The 19,055-nt window shown below is 40.7% G+C and overlaps 1 protein-coding gene across 1 annotated transcript in view; it reads right to left on the bottom strand.

Moving 5' to 3' along the window:
• ASH2L (ASH2 like, histone lysine methyltransferase complex subunit) overlaps window positions 1-19,055 on the bottom strand; it is a 658,852-nt gene that overhangs the window by 433,921 nt on the left and 205,876 nt on the right. The window contains exons 6-7 of the mRNA XM_044082241.1: window positions 14,124-14,219; window positions 7,853-7,928 (exon numbers count right to left, since the gene is read on the bottom strand). Of these exons, the coding sequence (XP_043938176.1) occupies window positions 7,853-7,928; window positions 14,124-14,219 (172 nt within the window). The remainder of the gene's footprint in view (window positions 1-7,852; window positions 7,929-14,123; window positions 14,220-19,055) is intronic.

The raw sequence follows: 19,055 nt of genomic DNA, 5'->3' as shown, positions 1-19,055 counted from the left end.
CTAGCCCATTATTTGTGGCTGCCGCAACATCGTCATCAACTGGGACAACCTACCTCTAATGTGTTCTGTCAGCTGACTGGACTAGAACTTTATCTGGATGCTTAGGAATGGGCTTGACAATGGTTCCTTCTAGGCCTGGTGGGAAACTAAGTCAATAAGGTCATCTGCCGGAAGTAACCCAGGACGCAGATGAGCCAACCATGAAAGCCTCCAAGAACACAGACTCTTCAGAAGGAGGAGGTTGGTCAGATCAGCCAACTTTCTGTCTAAGGGACTCCAGGATGTCTCGAAACAAGGTGTTATTCAGTGGCGATTGAGGGGATCCTTCTCACTCAAAGTCAGGGTCTTCAGTGAGACTCCATTGGGGAGTGTGTCGCCTTCTTCCGTGGAACCTCGTCTGTGGGGTGCTCAGGGAAGGTGTTGTAAGAAAGGGGAAATTCCTCAGGTGGAACAGTATGGGGGCTTCCCAGGGTAGGCTGACCTGGAGCAGAAATAATGGGCTCAGTGCTCAGACCTGATGAAGGACGAAGGAGAGGATCCAAGATGTGAGGGGACAAATCTCTACGTAAAGAGAAGGCCCTTTCTACCACCTGAAAAGTTGACAGACCCAGGGAGACCACCTCCATCTCCCTCAGAGCCAAGGAGGAAAGTACTGGGGCAACCTCAGACAGGCAACCTTCAATGAGAATAGGACCTGAGCTATCGAGGGCTGAGGCAACAAGAGGATGACACAGATCCAACAGCAACAGCGCCAACCCCAACTCCCCACCCCCCCAGACCCAGTGCCATCATCAATGACAGAGACCTGCTCTGATGAAATCAGAGCAGGGCTGATCACAAGAAAGGTCAGAGTCAAGGAAGGGGGCTTCCTTGGATCAGACAGACTCTCTCGGGTATCCTGGGACTCCAAAACCACATGTCGGATTGGAGGAGGACTGTGAAAGGTCCGGGTTGGTGCACTCATGGATCCAAGACGGGATGGAGCTAGTAAGGCCCTCACCTAGATCTGAGCCTTGAAGAATCTCCATCTCATTCTGTCCATAGCATCTGTCAAGCTCCTAGAAGATCTGGATGAGGCTGAGGAATCTGGTCTTGAATGCTTTGAGGGTGTCTGAAATATTTTGGCAGGCAATGATGGCGAAACTCTCCTTATTAAACTCTCTGGAATTCTGCTCCTAGCTGTTGGATCTGAGGGCCTGGGATCCAATACTGGTGCTGAAGGAGAAGGAGAACTGGTAATTGTAATAACCCCCATCGGATCCGGAGGTCTTTGTGGATCTGAATGAGCAGGAAGTTCAGTATCCATGGAAGTCTGAGGATCATATGCTTCCAAGGAGGCTCAGAAAAAGACTTGAGATGTCTGCAAAGACCTCTTCCTAGGCTTGCCCAAGCCATGTGACTTAGAGAGGGTTTGAGCCCCAGAGCAAGAGGAAGAAGAGGACGAAAACAACCCTTTCAAAATCAACTTATTTTGTCGGTCAAATATGGCCCGGGGATTAAAGGGGGCACAAATTTCACAGGCCAACATTAAATGCTCAGGGGGCAGAAAATAGACGCACTTCTTGTGGGCATCGCAGTTGGGGATCTTGTACCCACAAGAAATGCATTGTTTGAAGCCTGATGGCTTTTCAGACAAACACACACACAGCAAACATCAGAAGAGAAAAGGCCAAAAACGTAACTAAATTTAAAGCAGTAACCCTTATTTCACTAGAAAAACTATAAAATAACTAGCAAAACTAGTAACTAGAAAAACAGCATTTTTTTGTTGTAATAAAGACAACGGAGAGAAAGGTATTTCAGAAATAAGCAGTACAGAAAAAACACCCTAACGCCAGCAAAAACCATCACAAATACTCTAACAGAGAGGAAGGAGGGAAAAAAGAAACCCACAGACACTGAAAATTAACTATAGCTAGGAGTTTTAACAATGAATTTTCAAAAAAAGAACAAATTTTCTTCACGCTCAAGACCAGGGATCTATGTCTTAACTGTCAGGTGGCAAACGAGGTCCGAGTTGGGGATGGTTTAGTGCACTATGGGTAGAGGGAGGAGCTCAAGACTACAATCCAAGTCTTGAAAATGCAGCTGAGCCGGATACGAGGGTAGGATCCATAACCCCTTCTGTGAGGAAGGATGAAAAGGACATCAGATCCACATTTTTAGACCACCTTGTTGATTCCTGAAAAAGCCCCTTTGAGGCATTGAAAAACATATGCCCATAGCAGAAAGGGTTTTCCCTCCCTGGTCACACCTGGATAGTGTGCCCTTAAGTTTAGGGCCAAACAAAGAACTTCCATCATGGGGCTATTCATAAAAGAAAACTTAAAGAGCTTTGTAAAATCACACAGGTGCATCCTGGCATGTCTCCTAATGAAAATGCCGGAAACCGCCACCCTTGAGGTATCTTCAGTAGCATGCGAGATGAGCCTCACAGATGAAATGGAAATGAACTGTAAGGATAGCCAACTGAGAGGCGAAGTAACTCTCCATCTCTGAAGTAATGATCCCAGAGAGGGATTTGGTCAGTTCTTTAATCAAGTCCCACTGGAGTGTGGTGAAGTGTGCCAAAAAGCTCAGCGACCAAAGCGATGACAGATGTGTCCAGAACATGTGTTTCTGGACCATCGGCTCTTTCCAGCCCGAAGACAAACCACTTGAGGCAGGGGTTGTAGCAGAGCTGCCCTCTGAGGCTCCGAGGAGACAAGATGGCTCCAATAACCTCAGAGTCAACTCCATCACCTCAGATCCGGTGGCAACACTACGGCTCCAAGAGTCTTCCAGATCCAACATGCTCGGAGACAGCACACTCAGAAATTGCATCATAGTAAAAGATTCAACAATCCTTGAATCCAAGGCAGACGGACCAAGCATGCTCGGGTTCAACTGCTCAAAAACCAGAGGACGAATCAGAGAAGGAAAAAGGACTGGAGGGGTTGTGCTGATAAAGGGCTTTGGACCCGATTGGGTCGGAACCAGAACCACACCCATATGAATGTGCGTTAAGAGAAATTTTTTTTTTTTTTTTTACTTTAAATCTTTTTATTTTATTTTAAATTATAATATTTTATCAAATATTACATTAAATCTACGATCAAATAGTTAAGAAAAATTTTAACATCTTATCCACATCTTGTCAGACTTTGGCAGGATCATGACAGCAAACCAATGGAGAAGGTCCTGGAGCAATGATTCCCTTCTAGGAATGGGGATGGCAGCCAAGAAGTAATTGGATCTAGTGTTGGAGGAGATCGGATCTGAAGCTCTAGGATCCAAGGAGGTAGGATCCATGATTTAACTTTCGGATCCGAAGGGATTGGATCTGAGGGTTTAAAATCTTTGGTGGATGTGCCACACTCGGAGCAGAGGAGCACGACTGGTCCATGGGATGCTTTTTAAAAAAGTCTTTTTTATCCACTCTTTTGGGCCTTTGAGCCCCAGATGCTATTTCAGATGTAGAAGTAGGCAGTAATCCTTGTAGAATGAGCTTATTCTTACAGTCTGCAAGACTTTGGGGATTAAAAGCCTTGCAAATGTCACAAGCGGAATCAAAGTGGGCTGGGCCCAAAAGATACACACGAGTCATGTGCATCAGAGAATGGTATTTTACGGCTGCGAGCCTTACATTTCTTAAAACCTAAGGGTTTATCGGCCATCCTGATTGTTAAAAGAAATATAAAGGATAGAAAAGAATTTTTTTTATATGGAATTACTAACAATGGTAAGGAAAGATTACCTCTAAAATTAAGAAAGGAATGGAAAGAAAGCCACCAACAATGGTACATAAAATATACACTACTAACTGTATGAAGAGAAGAGAGGTAAATAATCTCTAAAGACAGAAGAAATAAAAATTCTACTTTTACTTACAGAAAACACTAACATTCCAGAGCTAGCAGTGAACATGTCTGTATGTGAAGGTGGCAAATGAGATCTGAATTAAGGAGAGAGTTTAGTGCATTATGGGTAAGACAGGAGCACGAGGGCTTTCAGTGCATCATGAGCTAAGAAAAAGCATCAGCGTCAGGTCTGAGAGTCGGATCAAACTCAATGGTTGAGGAATGAATGAAAATTGACATCAGATGCGACTTTTGTCTATTGAAGAGTTTATTTTTCTGAGATTTTACTGGCAAAGAAGGGGAAAGATTGCATTTTGATGAACGCAAAGATCAAGGAATAGAGAAGGAGAGTGGATCTTTGCTGGAGGGACAGCATTTTGCTTTGGACAAGGTGTTGTACTGGTGTCCAGTAATGAGTTGCAGATGTTGCTGGACATGGTTTGAAGTTGAGAAAGGTTCTTTGAGGCCACTTTAATAAGGGGGGTCCATATTCAAGTTGTAGTTCATAGGTAGGTACTAGGCTACCGGCCCTGGGGCCTATACAAGCCCAGCCAAAAAGGTACCCTGGCTTTTGCCACCCAAGAAAATGATTTTCCTGTGCCACTGTTGAGCAGAGACACAGAGGTGATCCCAGGGGTGAATTTCCTATTTCCCATTCAATCATCAAGATTGTTCTTGAAGAGTGCTAATGAGAAGCTTTGTTTGATATAGATGGGTAGTAAGAGAACAACCTTCCTGATGGCATTTTATGAACTGCTTTGATGGATGATGTTTTGGTTTCCTGATGCCTTCCCTTCTCCATGCATTGACAGTCCTGCCTGGAATAATACGGAGGCATCCTTTTACTGATTAGAGTTAATTGTTCTCCACATCTGTCATAACACAAAAAGTAATGAATGCTTTGGGCTTTACATGCCGTACTTTATTGTTGGCTGAACTAAAGCATTAATATGGATGCATGGCACACTCATTCATGATGTGCACTCAAGTTTACTAAATAATGCACTTGTCAAGTTTTGACTTATAACATGGCAAATGCAAAGACAGAATATTTTAAAGCTTTCACCAACAATTTTAAGACCTTTCCCAAAATGAGCATTTGATTAAAAACTCAAACTTTAACTGGCAGAAAAGAATTCAGGACAGCAGTGGCTGTATACACCCTTCTAGCAAAGTGCACCAATGCATGTCATGAGCATGGGACCTACAGAATGCAAAACATTTTATGCCAAGACTGGCATCTCAAAAGAAATCTCATAAATGGCCACTGTAAAAAATCTTTGAAGTAAAGATTTGTTTTTCATAAAGCCTTCTTTTTTGACAGGTCTTCACTTTACATTACTTCCCACAGAAGTTCATAAGCAGTTGCTTCAAGAATGCTACAGGTGGAACAGAAACACTGCAATCCTAGAACTGCTCATTCTCTAATCAGGTTTGGTACATTACCCCCAAAAAAAAAAAAAATCTAACTGTATAAACTGAATAGTGGAATAATTTGCTTATTTGCTCCACCTATCACATGGAAAACAAGGCACACTGAGTTACAAAACTTTAAATGCTCTACTAATGGATAAAAAATACTGGCATTAGAAATCATCACTTTATCAGAACACAACTAATATCATGAAGAAAAGTAAACTGGACAATATAGAAAACAGGGCTGAACTAATTTCAGGTATAATAAATAAAATATTCAGGCCCAAACACCCTACCACTTTGAGAAATTAACAGGCATAAAAAATCAGTATAGTGCTACATGCTGTAGAAATGGGCTGAGATCACCAGTTGAAAGATGAAGCACTGAAGCATCCATATAAGAATTCTCAAACACAGGATAGGTTCATAGGTGTGTACTACACTAATGGCCCTGGGGCCTTTACAAGCCTAACCCATAGCATTACCCTTGCATCATGCCACCTGACCTTAGTTCCCAGTGCCTCTGTCGAGTACAGCCACTGGAGTGCTCCTTGGGGAGAATTTTCTACTTCCCATCCACTCAAGATTTTTCTTGAAGAGGACCAGTGAGGTTCTCTGCTTGACATGTATGGGAAGTCTATTCCACAGCATGGGCAGTCTCTGGGTTATGAACCTGCCCTTCCAGCATGTTCTGTTGATTGCGGAAATCAGGCTGAGGTCTCTGGAGCATGTGGTGCGGAGGCATTGGGATTTCTATAGATGTAGCATTTCTAACAGAGCTGAGTCAGACATGGCTTTGTAAGTCAAGCAGAGATTGCCTCTAAGTAGGCAATATGAGAGAGACAACAGTTGGGAGTTTTTTTTTAGTTTAGGGGGAATACTATGGCAACAATGCCCGTCTTGCAGTGTAAAGGAAAACTCTACCTTAAAACATTTTACTTCAGCAAATCTTGACACCATATAAAACTACTGATGCATCAGAATTATTCCAAATATCTTTTTTTATAATATTTTAATGTGTTATACACCACAATGTCCACCACAAGGACTGCCACTCTGACATGACTGTTTTTTCAGTTTTTCCTGAGGGTTAGAATTTTGGGCCATAGAATGCAAGTTGTCCTACACATCATAACCAAGGATTTCTTCTTTCCTTTAGCTAGAATGTTAGTGGTGTGAGTAACCAGCTATATAGATTTGTGAAAACAGAATAAGGTCTTAACTAAATCAACCTGGATTTATTCACTGCAAGTTCTGTTACAGCCTTACACAAACAATTTATATTTTCTTCAGTACAAAACAGGTGAAAAAGCAGGAGTTTAAGAGATGAAAAATGTGGGCCTTAAAATATATTTTCCAGACACCCTAAACTCTCGCTAGAGGTAAAAATTATCTGCATTGCTCAATCATGGGTGACTTAATGTGGTCACTTCAAACAGCTCATACAGCAAATGAAAGTTGCCTTTTTGTGCGATACTCTGAACAGTTGTGTAGTTAGGTCACTGAAAGCATTTCACAAGCCAAACAAAATAAAACTGTTTAAAAGTTAAATACTTTTCTTATTAGCAGGATGCGATTTCTATGGAAATAATCTGCAGATTACAGAAATTAGTCCATCTGTTCCTCGTACTTTATTTTCCTTTATAAGTTTGCATTACTTAATAAATCATATTTCTCAGAATCTTGTTGGAAAAATCTGTACAAGTAATTAGACAAATTTCTCAGAAAATTATAAAAAATAAGTCTCAAATAACTTTTCAAACTTATATGAACATTTTTATGTGGACATTTTACATCATACCTTTTAATTAATGTGAATAAATATTTTATGTTTGAGATGCAATGATGTCAAGAATGCTGACTGGCAACGTATGTTTTATGATTAAAAGGAGTTCTGAATTTGGGGAGAAATCTCAGTCCTTTGCTCAGGCACTGTGGACTGATAACCAAATGTCTATTTAATTTTATGTTATGTGTAATGCTCCATTCCATGCAAGCATAAAAAAATATGAGTTATTACTTTTCTGCTCATCAGCAGTAGCTTGAAAAGTGATTTTATAGGAACTGAAAAAATATACAACTCATTTTGCAGAATTTCACAATGTAACTAATATTTCTATGAAAAAGAGACTGACAGAACAAGAATAATATAAAAAGAAATGAGAATACATTTTAAATGTTGGCTAAAATTAGAACCATTATTAGATGGATATGACTTTCTATTTTTCAAAAGTATACTACGTGAACCCATTGGATTTTGTAAGAATACCATGTAATAAAATACATGCAATTCAAGACACACAACATAAGTAATGTATATAGTCACAGTTGATTTTATCAGCTATAAAACCAAATAAAATCAAGGTACACTTTATATTATTAGATTATCAATACTTAACTTTCTATGAAAATGCTAAAGTTTTGATTTAGTATATGAATACATGTACCATTCAAGGATAGCTGTAATTTCTAACAATGGTCCTTTAATAAATCAAAGTACTCAATTAAAACCAAAATCATGAAATCCACATCTTGTTGTGGAACACTTTTAGTACTCTAAGTGGCGAGAGAACATATAATGTGGAAGTATCACCTACCATTTACACCTCCACCAGATGAAATGGTTCCAGCCTGTTTCAGATTGTCATAAGCTGGGCCAATATTGGAAAGGTCCTGTAAGAGAAAAAAAAAAATCAGTGAATAAGGTACCAAATGCAGCATATTTAGGTTATCAGTGTATCAAAATCTTGGCTCCTAATAAAGTAGGCTATAACAAACATGTTTGGTTAAACACTCAGGAGTTTACATGTCAATGAAAGAAAAGAGACCACTTTCAGCACAGCCTGACCAAAACTTTTAACGCTTAGTTTGTACTATCCATTCAGTAACTACATTTTTCTTTCACATATCTTATTACTGAGGTACCATGCTCCACAACAAAATTTTTCTTAAGAATTTATCTCGACTTCTCATCTACAATATTACAAGGTAGGACCTGTGATGTGACAGTTGCTCAAGGCAGCAAACTCTGATACCTCAACAAAGGATTAAAGACTAAAGGTATGAATAAGCTGAAGTGGCAGAAATCAAAAGGAAACTACCAGTAAACAGTACAGTTTTGTACCTACCATAAATGTAGATGTTAGAGTGTATACACTGCTGCAGTCATTGCACTTGGGTTATCCTGCCGTCAGGCGGTTCCCCAGTCGGCCTGAGTTCCAAAGTCTTGGTCTGGCGTCGGTTGCTGTCGCCTCCTCCCTGTGCGACAGGGGTATATAAGATGCAGCCGACGCCATTTTCTTCAGTTTTTCTTGCCCCAGATGTCAGGTGCCCCCCCCAAAAGGTAGGCCATTCAAATTGCTAATAAGACATACATAAGAAAAGCAATCAACAACATTCAGTTACCAGCAAATACTCCCCATAGGTAGTAAAGGGTAGAAGACATAGGTACGTACAGCAAGTAAGAGGGGAAGGAGGGAGGGTAACCTGGACTGCAGCAGTGTATACATTCGAACATCTACATTTATGGTAGGTACAAAACTGTACTATGTTCATCGTGTTACACTGTTGCAGTCATTACACTTGGGTAGAATCCCAAAGCTGAGGTAGGGTGGCTGGTTCTATAAGGCATTAGGGGTGGCTATAAGGCCCTGCAGCACTGCAGTGGTGAAGCCAACTCTGGATTTAGAGTATAGAGGCAGATGGTAATCCTTGGTGAAGGTATGTACAGAACTCCAAGTCACTGCTTCCAAAATATCTTTGGTAGGTACTCCTCTGAGGTAGGCAGTTGAAGTGGCTGTTGCCCTGGTGGAGTGAGATCTAATGCTGTTAGGTACAGGTTTCCAATGGTGTGTATAGCAGAAACGTATACAGTGTCCTATCCATTTTGAAATTGTCTGTTTTGAAATGGTTTTTCCCTGTGCTCCTGCAGCATATGCTACCAATAATTGCTCGATTTTCTGAAAGCTTTGGTTTTGTCCAAGTGGAAGCGTAACTGCCTGTGTATGTCCAAAGAATGCAGTAGTCTCTCCCCTTTATTCTGTGGATTTGGATAAAAAGTTGGCAAGTGAATAGTTTGATTTAAAGCCACACTTGATACCACCCCTTTGGCATAAACGTAGGGTTAGTTCTTAAAGACACCCTGTCTTGGTGGAAAATGATGAATGGTTCCACTGCCATTAGTGCCTGTAATTCTGAAACTCTTCGTGCTGATGTTATTGCCAGGAGCAGAGCAGTTTTCCAAGAGATATTTTTTAAATCTGCTGTATTAGCTGGCTCAAAAGAAGGTAAAGTTAATTTTTCCAACACGAAGTTGAGGTCCCAAGTTGGAGTAGGTGTTCTACGGGGCGGTCTTATGTTTTTAGCTCCTCTGAGGTACTGTTTTAGCAAAGGATTAGAGAAAATTGGTGGATCCGTGTTGTAATGAGCAGAGATGGCAGAGGCGTGGATCTTGATGGATGAAAAGGAGAGGCCCTTGTCCAGCATCTCAGTTAAATATTGCAGTATCTGACGAATATTTGGGACAAGAGGATTAAGGCTGTGAGCCTGGTTCCAGGCAAAGAATCTCTTCCATTTATCCGAATAGGCTTTCCTGGTACTAGGCCTTCTGGCCTCCAGAATGACATCCATAACAGCTTTGGAGATAGGCATTGCTTGCTTGACTAAAGAATCTTCCATGCTTGCTTGACTAAAGAATCTTCCATGCAGCTAGGTTTAAAGTCTTTAACTGGCTGTGAAGTATCTGATTGTTGTGCTGAGTCAGCAGATGTGGGATTTCAGGCAAAATCCAGGGTGGTCCTTGTGCTAAGTTCTTTAAGACTGGATACCAGTGCTGGCGTGGCCAGTCTGGTGCAATCAGGATCATGTTTGGCTCTTCTTGCCTGGCTTTTATGAGTACCTTTGGAAGGAGAGGTAGTGGTGGGAAAGCATCTACTTGTAGGTTTCTCCAGCTGAATGAGAGGGCATCCACTTTCCATGCTAGTGGATGGTAAGTCCTTGTGCAAAATTTCTGTAGCTGGCAGTTCATTGGGGATGCAAACAGATCTATGTCCGGGCTCCACCATTTTCGTGTTATCATTCTGAATATTTGTGGATTCAATTCCCATTTGTGGGGATCCATGATGTTTCTGCTCAAGTCGTCTGCCAGTGTGTTTTTCTCTCCTGGCAGAGGAACCTGGTAGTTCAGAGCGGTGTTCCACAAGGTCATGGCTTGTCTGCAGAGGGGATAAGAATGAGTGCCCCCTTGCTTGTTTATGTAACACATAACTGTGGTGTTGTCTGTCTTTAGTAGTAGTTGTCCTGGATGCAGCAGGTCCTTGAAGGCTATAATGGCATTTTGTACAGCTAGCATCTCTTTTTGATTGATGTGAAGATGCCTTTGTTCTGCGGGCCACTTGCCCTGAATACATTTTCCTGCCATGTGTGCTCCCCGGGCGTAATCCAATGCATTTGTTGTCAGTGTTTGCCTGGCTGTGGGTTGAGTAAAAGGCTGTCTGTCTTGTTGAGGTGACTAGCTTAAGCCCACCATCAAAACTCCTGTTGAAGGCAAGGAATTAGTGGTATAACTGTTTCTAAACTTTGACAGTGTTGTGACCAGACACTCTTTAGGTACCATTGTAGTTTCCTCATATGCAGTCTGGCATATGGAATTAGCAGAATGCAAGATGCCAAGTAACCCAAGGCCTGCAGAATTTTTCTTGCAGGGAGTTGGGGTCTTGTTGCCATCAATTGAAAATATTGAGTCAGTTGTCCTTGCTTGTCTGGCGTGAGATAAGCCATCTGGGCCGTTGTATTCAAGCTGGCACCCAGGAATATTATCTCTTGTGAGGGCACTAGTTTTGATTTCTTTTCGTTTACTGTGTACCCTAGGCAACTTAATTTTTTTACAAATGCCAGATGCTTTAGAAGAATGTCCTTCCTCTCTGCTTGAATCAGGCAGTCGTCCAGGTACGGATAAATTTGAACTCCTTTCTGTCTGCAAAATGCAATTACTAGTGCCAGGCACTTTGTGAAGACCCTGGGCGCAGTAGATAAGCCAAAGGGCAGAGCAGAGAATTGATAAAGCATTGAACCAGCTATGAATCTGAGGTATCTTCTGCAGTTTTGTCTGATAGGGACATGCAGGTATGCCTCCTTGAGGTCCAAGGTTATGAGCCAAGCTTTCTTGCCCAGCATAGGAAGAAGCTGCTGTAGTGTCAACATTTTGAATTTCGGAACATCCAGGTAAGTGTTTACAGAAGAAAGATCCAGAATGGGCCTCCAGGCTTTGTCCTTTCTGAGAACCAGAAAGAGTCTGAGTAAAATCCTTGTCCTTGGCTCCTGTGGTGGTACCTTTTGAATAGCTTTCATGTCCATGAGTGCTGTTATTGAGCCTCTGCCCATTGATTTAGTGGCAGATATGGCATTCCTTTTAACCTTGGCAGAGTGTGAAAGTGGAACCTGTAACCTTGAGATACAATGTTGAGAACCCATTTGTCTTTGGTGATCATATGTAAATTGTGAAAGAAAAGTGCCAGTTTTCCTCCCAAGGGGGCTGCCAAGAGAGAGCTGTTTGGCAGCTGTAGTGGGAAGTCATTGGGGCTGTTTTTTTATATGGTTGGGGCCTGACTTCCCCTTCTTTCTGGCCTGATGCACCCCATTGTCGAGGCCTGTAAGGACCTTGTGGTTGACCTCTACCTCTTGGACGTATGTATCTGCCCCTTTGAGGTCTGTCTGTAGCTGGAAAGGACCAATTCTTTGTTGGCCAATTTCTGCTAAATCGAGGAGGCTGAACCTGTAAGAAATCCTTCACCGTTTGCATAGATTTTGCCTTATCCTCCATTTTCTTTAATACCTCTTCTGCCTTAACTCCAAATAACACATCCTGCTGCAAAGGTGCATCCAATAGTTTTGCTTTAACATGATCTGGTAACGTATATGTTCTTTTAACCAAGCATGTCTTCTAATGACAGAACCTGTAACTGCTGCTCTACAGGAGGCCTCTAAGAATAAAACCACATTGCAAAGTATGTTTTCCCACTTGTTCAGCTGCATACAATAAATCCTGCATTTCCTTAAAATTAGGAAGATCTGAATCTGGAAGCATTTTTTGTTTCAATTGAGACATCAAAAATTCCTGATATTTTAGCATGTGAAACTGGCAATTTAAGGCCCTCATTGCCAAAGTTGCAGACGTATATACTTTCTTCCCACATCTGTCTAATGCTCTGGAATCTGTCAGAGGGGACTGGATTCTTTGCTGATGAGGCCTTAACCCCTTTGGGTCCCTGAGAAATAGTTTCAGGGTCAGCAACAGGGCTTTTATAAAGACATTTGTGTGAGTCATGGACTCTGTAGTATCTGTCAGGCTTAACTGGGGCTGGAGGTAAAGAATCAGGATTTAAACTGGATTCAGTATACACATCATCCACAATATCTAACACTGGCAGAATAGCAAGGGGTCTTGTGTTGAGGTAATAAAAGGAAGTCTCGGAGCCTTTTCTTGGATTCTGAGTAATCTTGGCCTTCCCAATGGAAATGCTCCCTCATGGTATGTAAGGTTCCCCAAAGGAGTAGTCCTCAGGCGGAGTGGCTGATGGAATTGATTCCTCAGCATCAGAATCCTCATAAGGGGGTAAGGAATATCCTAGGTCTGAGGATGAATCTGAAGAGATGGGCACCTGGTCGGATGAGTCATAGTCTGCATCCTGTCTAGGCCTTTTATCAGGAGGGGGATGGGACCCCCTGATCAGAGTGATTAGGTCTTCGGCCATTTTGAGCATTTGTTTCTTAGGCATGGAGGCCTGTCCTGGAGAATGCTGTATTTGTTTCTTTGTTTTTAAAGGAAGTTTAGACTTAGAAGAAGGTTTAATGCTTAACTGAGTAGGTCTGAAAACACCCTCTGAAGCTGCGGGTTGTTCAGCTACTGCGATCCCTCTGAAGGGTTAGTTTCTGTAGGCTGAAAGTCTTGTGCATCCGAAGGCCCAGCCAACTCCACGTGGGAGTCAGTGGCGGCCTGTGGTTCTACAGAAGCGGTCATCAGGGGCTGCGAAGGCACCTCGCTGAAAACCAGAGAACCAGCGACTGGCCTAGAAGAGACTTCTTAGTCAGTTTTGGGCCTCGGATGCCTATCCTTGTCTTTGTGCTTTTTATGTATTCCGGTAGTCGGAAGTTCCAACGGCATGGTGTAATTGAATTTTCTGCCAAAATAATGTCAGGCAAAATCAAACCAACGTTTAATAGTGCGCTTGTTAAACCTAGCACAAAACCGACAACCAGTGACATCGTGGCCTGGGCCTAGGCATGGGATACAATAAGAATGGAAATCCTTGAGGTATTTGCTTCCCACAAGAAATACAGTTATTAACTTTTACCGACGTCGGTCTGAGGTAAGAAAAAGTTTCCCCAATGGGGTACTTAGCTTTGTAGAAGACTTCGGTTCTGGATTCGGAATGAAAATCTCAGGAGTCGGCCAACCAGCACTTGCGAACTGCTTTTGCTTCGGGCACCACACGGCAAGAAAGACGGAAGAAAATGGCGTCGGCTGCATCTTATATACCCCTGTAGCACTGACATCAGGGAGGAGGTGACAGCAACTGACGCCAGACCAAGACTTTGGAATTCAGGCCACTGGGGAACTGCCTGACGGCAGGATACCCAAGTGTAATGACTGCAGCAGTGTAACACGAACATCTTATACATTCATGTGTATTTACATGGCACTGGGTGCCATAAAAAAACAACGCACAGTATAATCTTAACTGCATATAAATACAATGCCTTGCAGTATACTGAGCTCCTAAATGCCTAAAAAGACATTTGTTAAGAAATCTCTCAAAATTGTATTTGACTGTGTTTCATTTACCATTCAGAGGAACATATACTACATACCTGGTCAAGTAAGCCAAACTTTGGGTATTCCTCTTCTGCATCTTTGCTTCCTGGGTCAGGGTGCTCTTTCACAAGGAAAACATCACGTTCTTTACACTAAAGCAAGAGGAATCAGATGGAAATTTAACTTTTTTGGAGGAGAGATTAGTTCAAATTATTAGTGACCTACAGAATATATCACTCTCCCAAAAACAAGAACTGGTTTGTTTATGAAAAGTTAAGACAATACAGTTGTGTAAGTAAACTTACCAGAATAGCAAATATTTGAATGATCACTGCTGCAGCAGCCTTAGCTAAATGGGTTACATCCTGCATAAGACATAACAGCTGCCCAGCTTCCAAAGCTTCAAGGCACCCACTACATGCCCAAACTGTCTGGAAGCTCAGAGTGGAATATAAAGACAGGCTTGGGCACCAAGCCCTTCATCGTTTTCATGCCAACAGAGTCAGGGAGAATAAGCCCTGAAAAGACAATGCTAGGAATAAAACATTAACGTCCATACCTTGGCATAAACAACATGCCAAAAAACAGAGAGGATGGATAGAGGGATTGGCTAACTGCAAGCAGTGATCATTCGAACATCTACTGTTATAGCAAGTTTACTTACACAACTGCACTATGTTCATCACACTGATCACTGCTTCAGTAGCAGTAACTATATGGGTTGATTACTCCTGTTTACTACATTTGGAAGGTGGAAGAATTGTCCAGGAGCCCCTACAGAATGGTACTAGCAAAGCCTGATCTAGACCTAGAGAAGGAATCAAGCTTATAGTGTTTTGTAAATGTATATAGAGGACCAGCTTGCAGTTTCTATAAGACTTCTAGAATCCACCCCTTTCCAAAGTATTGTTCTTCTGCACCTATGTGAAGTACTGATTTTCTCTAACTATGTGAACCTGTCTACCTGTGTTATTTTTAATACTTCCTGTGATTGAATTTTTGGTGTTTACTGTCAACAGATATTTATTTTCACATTCGTGTCTTATTTATTATTAAATGCATTAAGACTTTTCATTGTGCATGGTCTTTTAGAGAATATTTTAATTGGAGACTACTTATATATATATATATATATTTGGTGACAACTCTGGTCGCTTCAGAAAGCCTTGCTGTTTGTCAAACTAACATTTGTACTTGTATTGATTTCACTTAGTATAATTGGGTACCCTTGTAAGAGCCATAACGTAGCTGGCTGTGGAGTAACTACCTTATAGTCTGTGAAGAGGGGGCATAGCTAGCAAATCTGTGCCAGCCTTTCCCAGGTTTGCGTGTGTGTGTGTGTGTGTGTGTGTGTAAATCAAATCTCAGAGTGCATGCGCCAGCTGCTTGGAGCAGGGATACAATGCATTGGTTTCACTGTTGGAGCAGGGATATAATTGCATTGGTTTCACTGAGAGAGTGCTGGAGGACTTGGCTTGGACACTCAGCTTATGACTCACCTCTACATCTGAGCCACTGGTGTCTTATGGGGGACCTGGAGGGAGACAGAGAAATCCAGACCCAGACTGAGTGTTCCCTGTGTGCTCTTAAGGGAAATCATGCTTGATGCAGGGAGCTCCATCTGGAAATACTGGTTGTATCCACTTTTGTTCCAAGTGACTGTCCCTCACCAGTGGTGAGGATTCAGGCTCCTTGATTACTGGCCCAGAGTGGGGACATCACAGCCACTTATGCAGAACACCTTTCAAAAATATTTTGACATGAGAATGCACTGCAAGAGGAGGACCCATAGGCAGATATGCAAAAATGGCAAATAAATGAACCTTGAGGGAGGAGTAAGAAATGCCATAGGAAAATAACTCGCACAAATATTGTAAAACCAGAGAACAACTAACCCTGAACGGGTGCTGCTTTAGTTGGTACAAGTTAGAAAACCTTTTCCATTTACTAACACAATTTTCAAGTAGCAGTCTTTCTTGCCTCCATTAGTACTTGCTACAAGTCCTCAGTACACATGTGCCTAAAAGAAATGAAGAACCTGTCATCCAGGCAGTCAACTGAAGTTGACTGGGGTCAAGGTGTTTCAAACATCCCTGTTCTTGCAGAAAATAAGGTGTGCCAAATCGTTATATAATAAAGAAGGAATAATGAGGTGATAACACAAACAAGAAAATGATTGTGACAGAAGGGTGGATAGTGCAGAAATAAAATAATTATGAATAAAAGAATGTATACAGAAGTATACATGTTTAAATGTAGTGTAACTGAAAATTGATTTACAATAAATCAACCTCTACCTTTTACATCCACCTGAGCCACCACCTACTCAGGTAGACAGGACTAGAGTACAACATCCTCTAATGTTACAGTGCAGTGTCAATAATGGAACAGGAATTCAATTACCAGTCACCTTCTGATCTTCCAACACCATCCAGCCTAGCTGTTACTTACAAAGGCAACTACACACTTCCCTGAATTTGGCACAAAACTAGAAACTGCAAGACAGCCCAAGAGGTTAATTACACTTTCTATAGTTTATCACAAAGTAGAATCTACCAGGCAAATGTTTATATAAACACACCAAAATGTTATTGCAATCCAAGGTTAAAATTGTAGAATATCCAACTGTATAAGCACTTTCGTCTCCTTTTTAAATAAGTTGAAGAGACTTCATCAGATACAATTAGTTACTTTCATCACCTGAATTTAAAAGTTCAAATTACATCACATCCTAGAGCAGTCAACACACTTTCATTTAAAGCCATAGTATACTTAAAATTGCCATTACTTCCACAACACAGTGAAAGTTGTTAAAACAAGTTGTTAACAACTTAACATTTAAATAAATAAATCCATGTGGTAGTAAATATAAATAAATACCTAAAATACCTAAAATATTGGAGAACATATGTAAGTATAAATACTCATTCAAACAATGTATATATGAATAAGTTTGTTACACTAAGAAAGTTACAAAGTGTATTTTAATGTCTATTCTGGGCTTTAATTTTCAAGAGACTACTAATAGACAAATTATCATTAAGCCCTGGCCAATACAATAAAATGTTTGAAATCTTAAATTCAGATACATACACAGAGTTCCTTGAATGAAATGAACGGGGCTTACAGGAGAATCAAGAGCTTCATTCAGGACATGTTTATTGATAGCCTAATATCCATCACAGAATTACACTATCTTTCTATATAATACCCTATTACTCCTAGTATCTTTGGAGTTCCAAAAATCCATAAGGACATGCATCAACCACCAATGAGACCAACTGTTGACGCAAGGGGCTCTATAACATACCCCTTAGCAAAATATCTTGAGAAAGAGTTAAGTAAACATGTATGGAATGAAACTAGTGTATGTATGGATTCTTGGGATTTAAGAAAAATCAATAGTATTGGATACAAAAAGGACCATCTCTGTTAGTGACTACAGATGTGGTTAATTTGTATAGTATAATACCACATGACATTGGATTACAATGGTTTTGCAAATTTTTACACTTAGGGTTAAGACAGGACAAAATTAACCTATTTGAACAGATGTCAGACATTATTTTATGGAATAATTTTATTTTCTGTGAAGGACAATATTTCCTTCAAAAGGAAGGAGTAGCAATGGGCTCCGCATGTGGGGGCCTATATGCAAATACTGTCATGCTGCTGTGGGAGAAACAACACCTTAAAACTTCCAACTATTTTCAATATTGTAAAACATATATGCGTTACCTGGATGACTTGTTTATATTATGGGAAGGGCCCAGAGATGTCTTGGATAACTTTCTTGCATTTATCAATGAAACAACCAGTTTTTTGAGGTTTACACATACTGTCAGTGATACACATATAGCATACTTAGATGTTCACTTACTAAAAGATGAAACTGAGAATAGATTTCTAGCTAGAATATTTTGAAAAGAAACCTACTCTAATCGTTTTTTTACATTTCAGCAGTTGTCACCCATTTAAACAAAAGCGAGCTGTACTGAAAGGGCAATTTGTCCATGCAGCCCGGATGACGACTCTTTGGGATGACTATGTAGAGGAATGCAACTTGCTGAAATGTATGTTCCTTAGAAGAGGTTATCCTATCAGTCTAATTGATAAGATTATGCTAGAAGTTCATGACAAAAGACAATCTGGGCACTTTACTCCCATTCTAGAAGACAGGAGCCAAAATGTTGAACACCAGATAAGTAACATAAATCAAATAATTAATAGTAGAGATGACAATAGGAATTAAGCCAACACTTAAATAACCATGGCCACAACACCAGTTAATGAAAAGATTTATGAAAATAGTTTTTTGACTACTTTCAATAATGCAGCACATATATTAAGAACATTTTAATAAAAAATTGGGAAATTGTGACAAAGAAACGAGAGACATTTTGGGGGACGCTCCTATTTATGAATATAAGAAAGGACAGTGTCTTAAAAATATGTTTGAAAGACGGCAGGAAGAGCATCTTCAAGGACACATGCATAAATGTGGGAGATGCAAGTTCTGCCTGAACATTATGGAAATTAATAACAGTGTCCCAATAAATGGAGTTAGAATTTGGCTGAGAGGTAGATTTTGATGTACAACTGAGAGGGTTGTATATTGCGCTGTTTGTAATTTGTGCCCATGTTTTTACGTAGGCAAGACTGAGCGCAAATTTAAAAACAGAATAGGGGAACAACTCAGAAACATACGTGATCTATGGGAAGGGAACGCCTTAGCAAAACATATTATAGCTTACCCAGACCATGCTTTTAAATTCATTATATTAGACACTGTAATGATTAGTGCAAGAGGTGGAGCATGGTCTTACCAGCTTGACAAAATGGAAATAGGATGGCAGATCAAACTGAATGCCATGTATTGGCCAGGGCTTAATGATAATTTGTCTATTAGTAGTCTCTTGGAAATTAAAGCCCTAAATAGACGTTAAAATACACTTTGTAACTTTCTTAGTGTAATAAACTTATTCATA

This window comes from Protopterus annectens, chromosome 9.part0 (genome assembly GCF_019279795.1).
Source record: "Protopterus annectens isolate FY-2018-M chromosome 9.part0, PAN1.0, whole genome shotgun sequence".
NCBI lineage: Eukaryota > Metazoa > Chordata > Ceratodontiformes > Protopteridae > Protopterus > Protopterus annectens.
The sequence above is the reverse complement of the archived record's forward strand: the minus strand, read 5'-3'. Positions and strand labels throughout refer to the sequence as shown.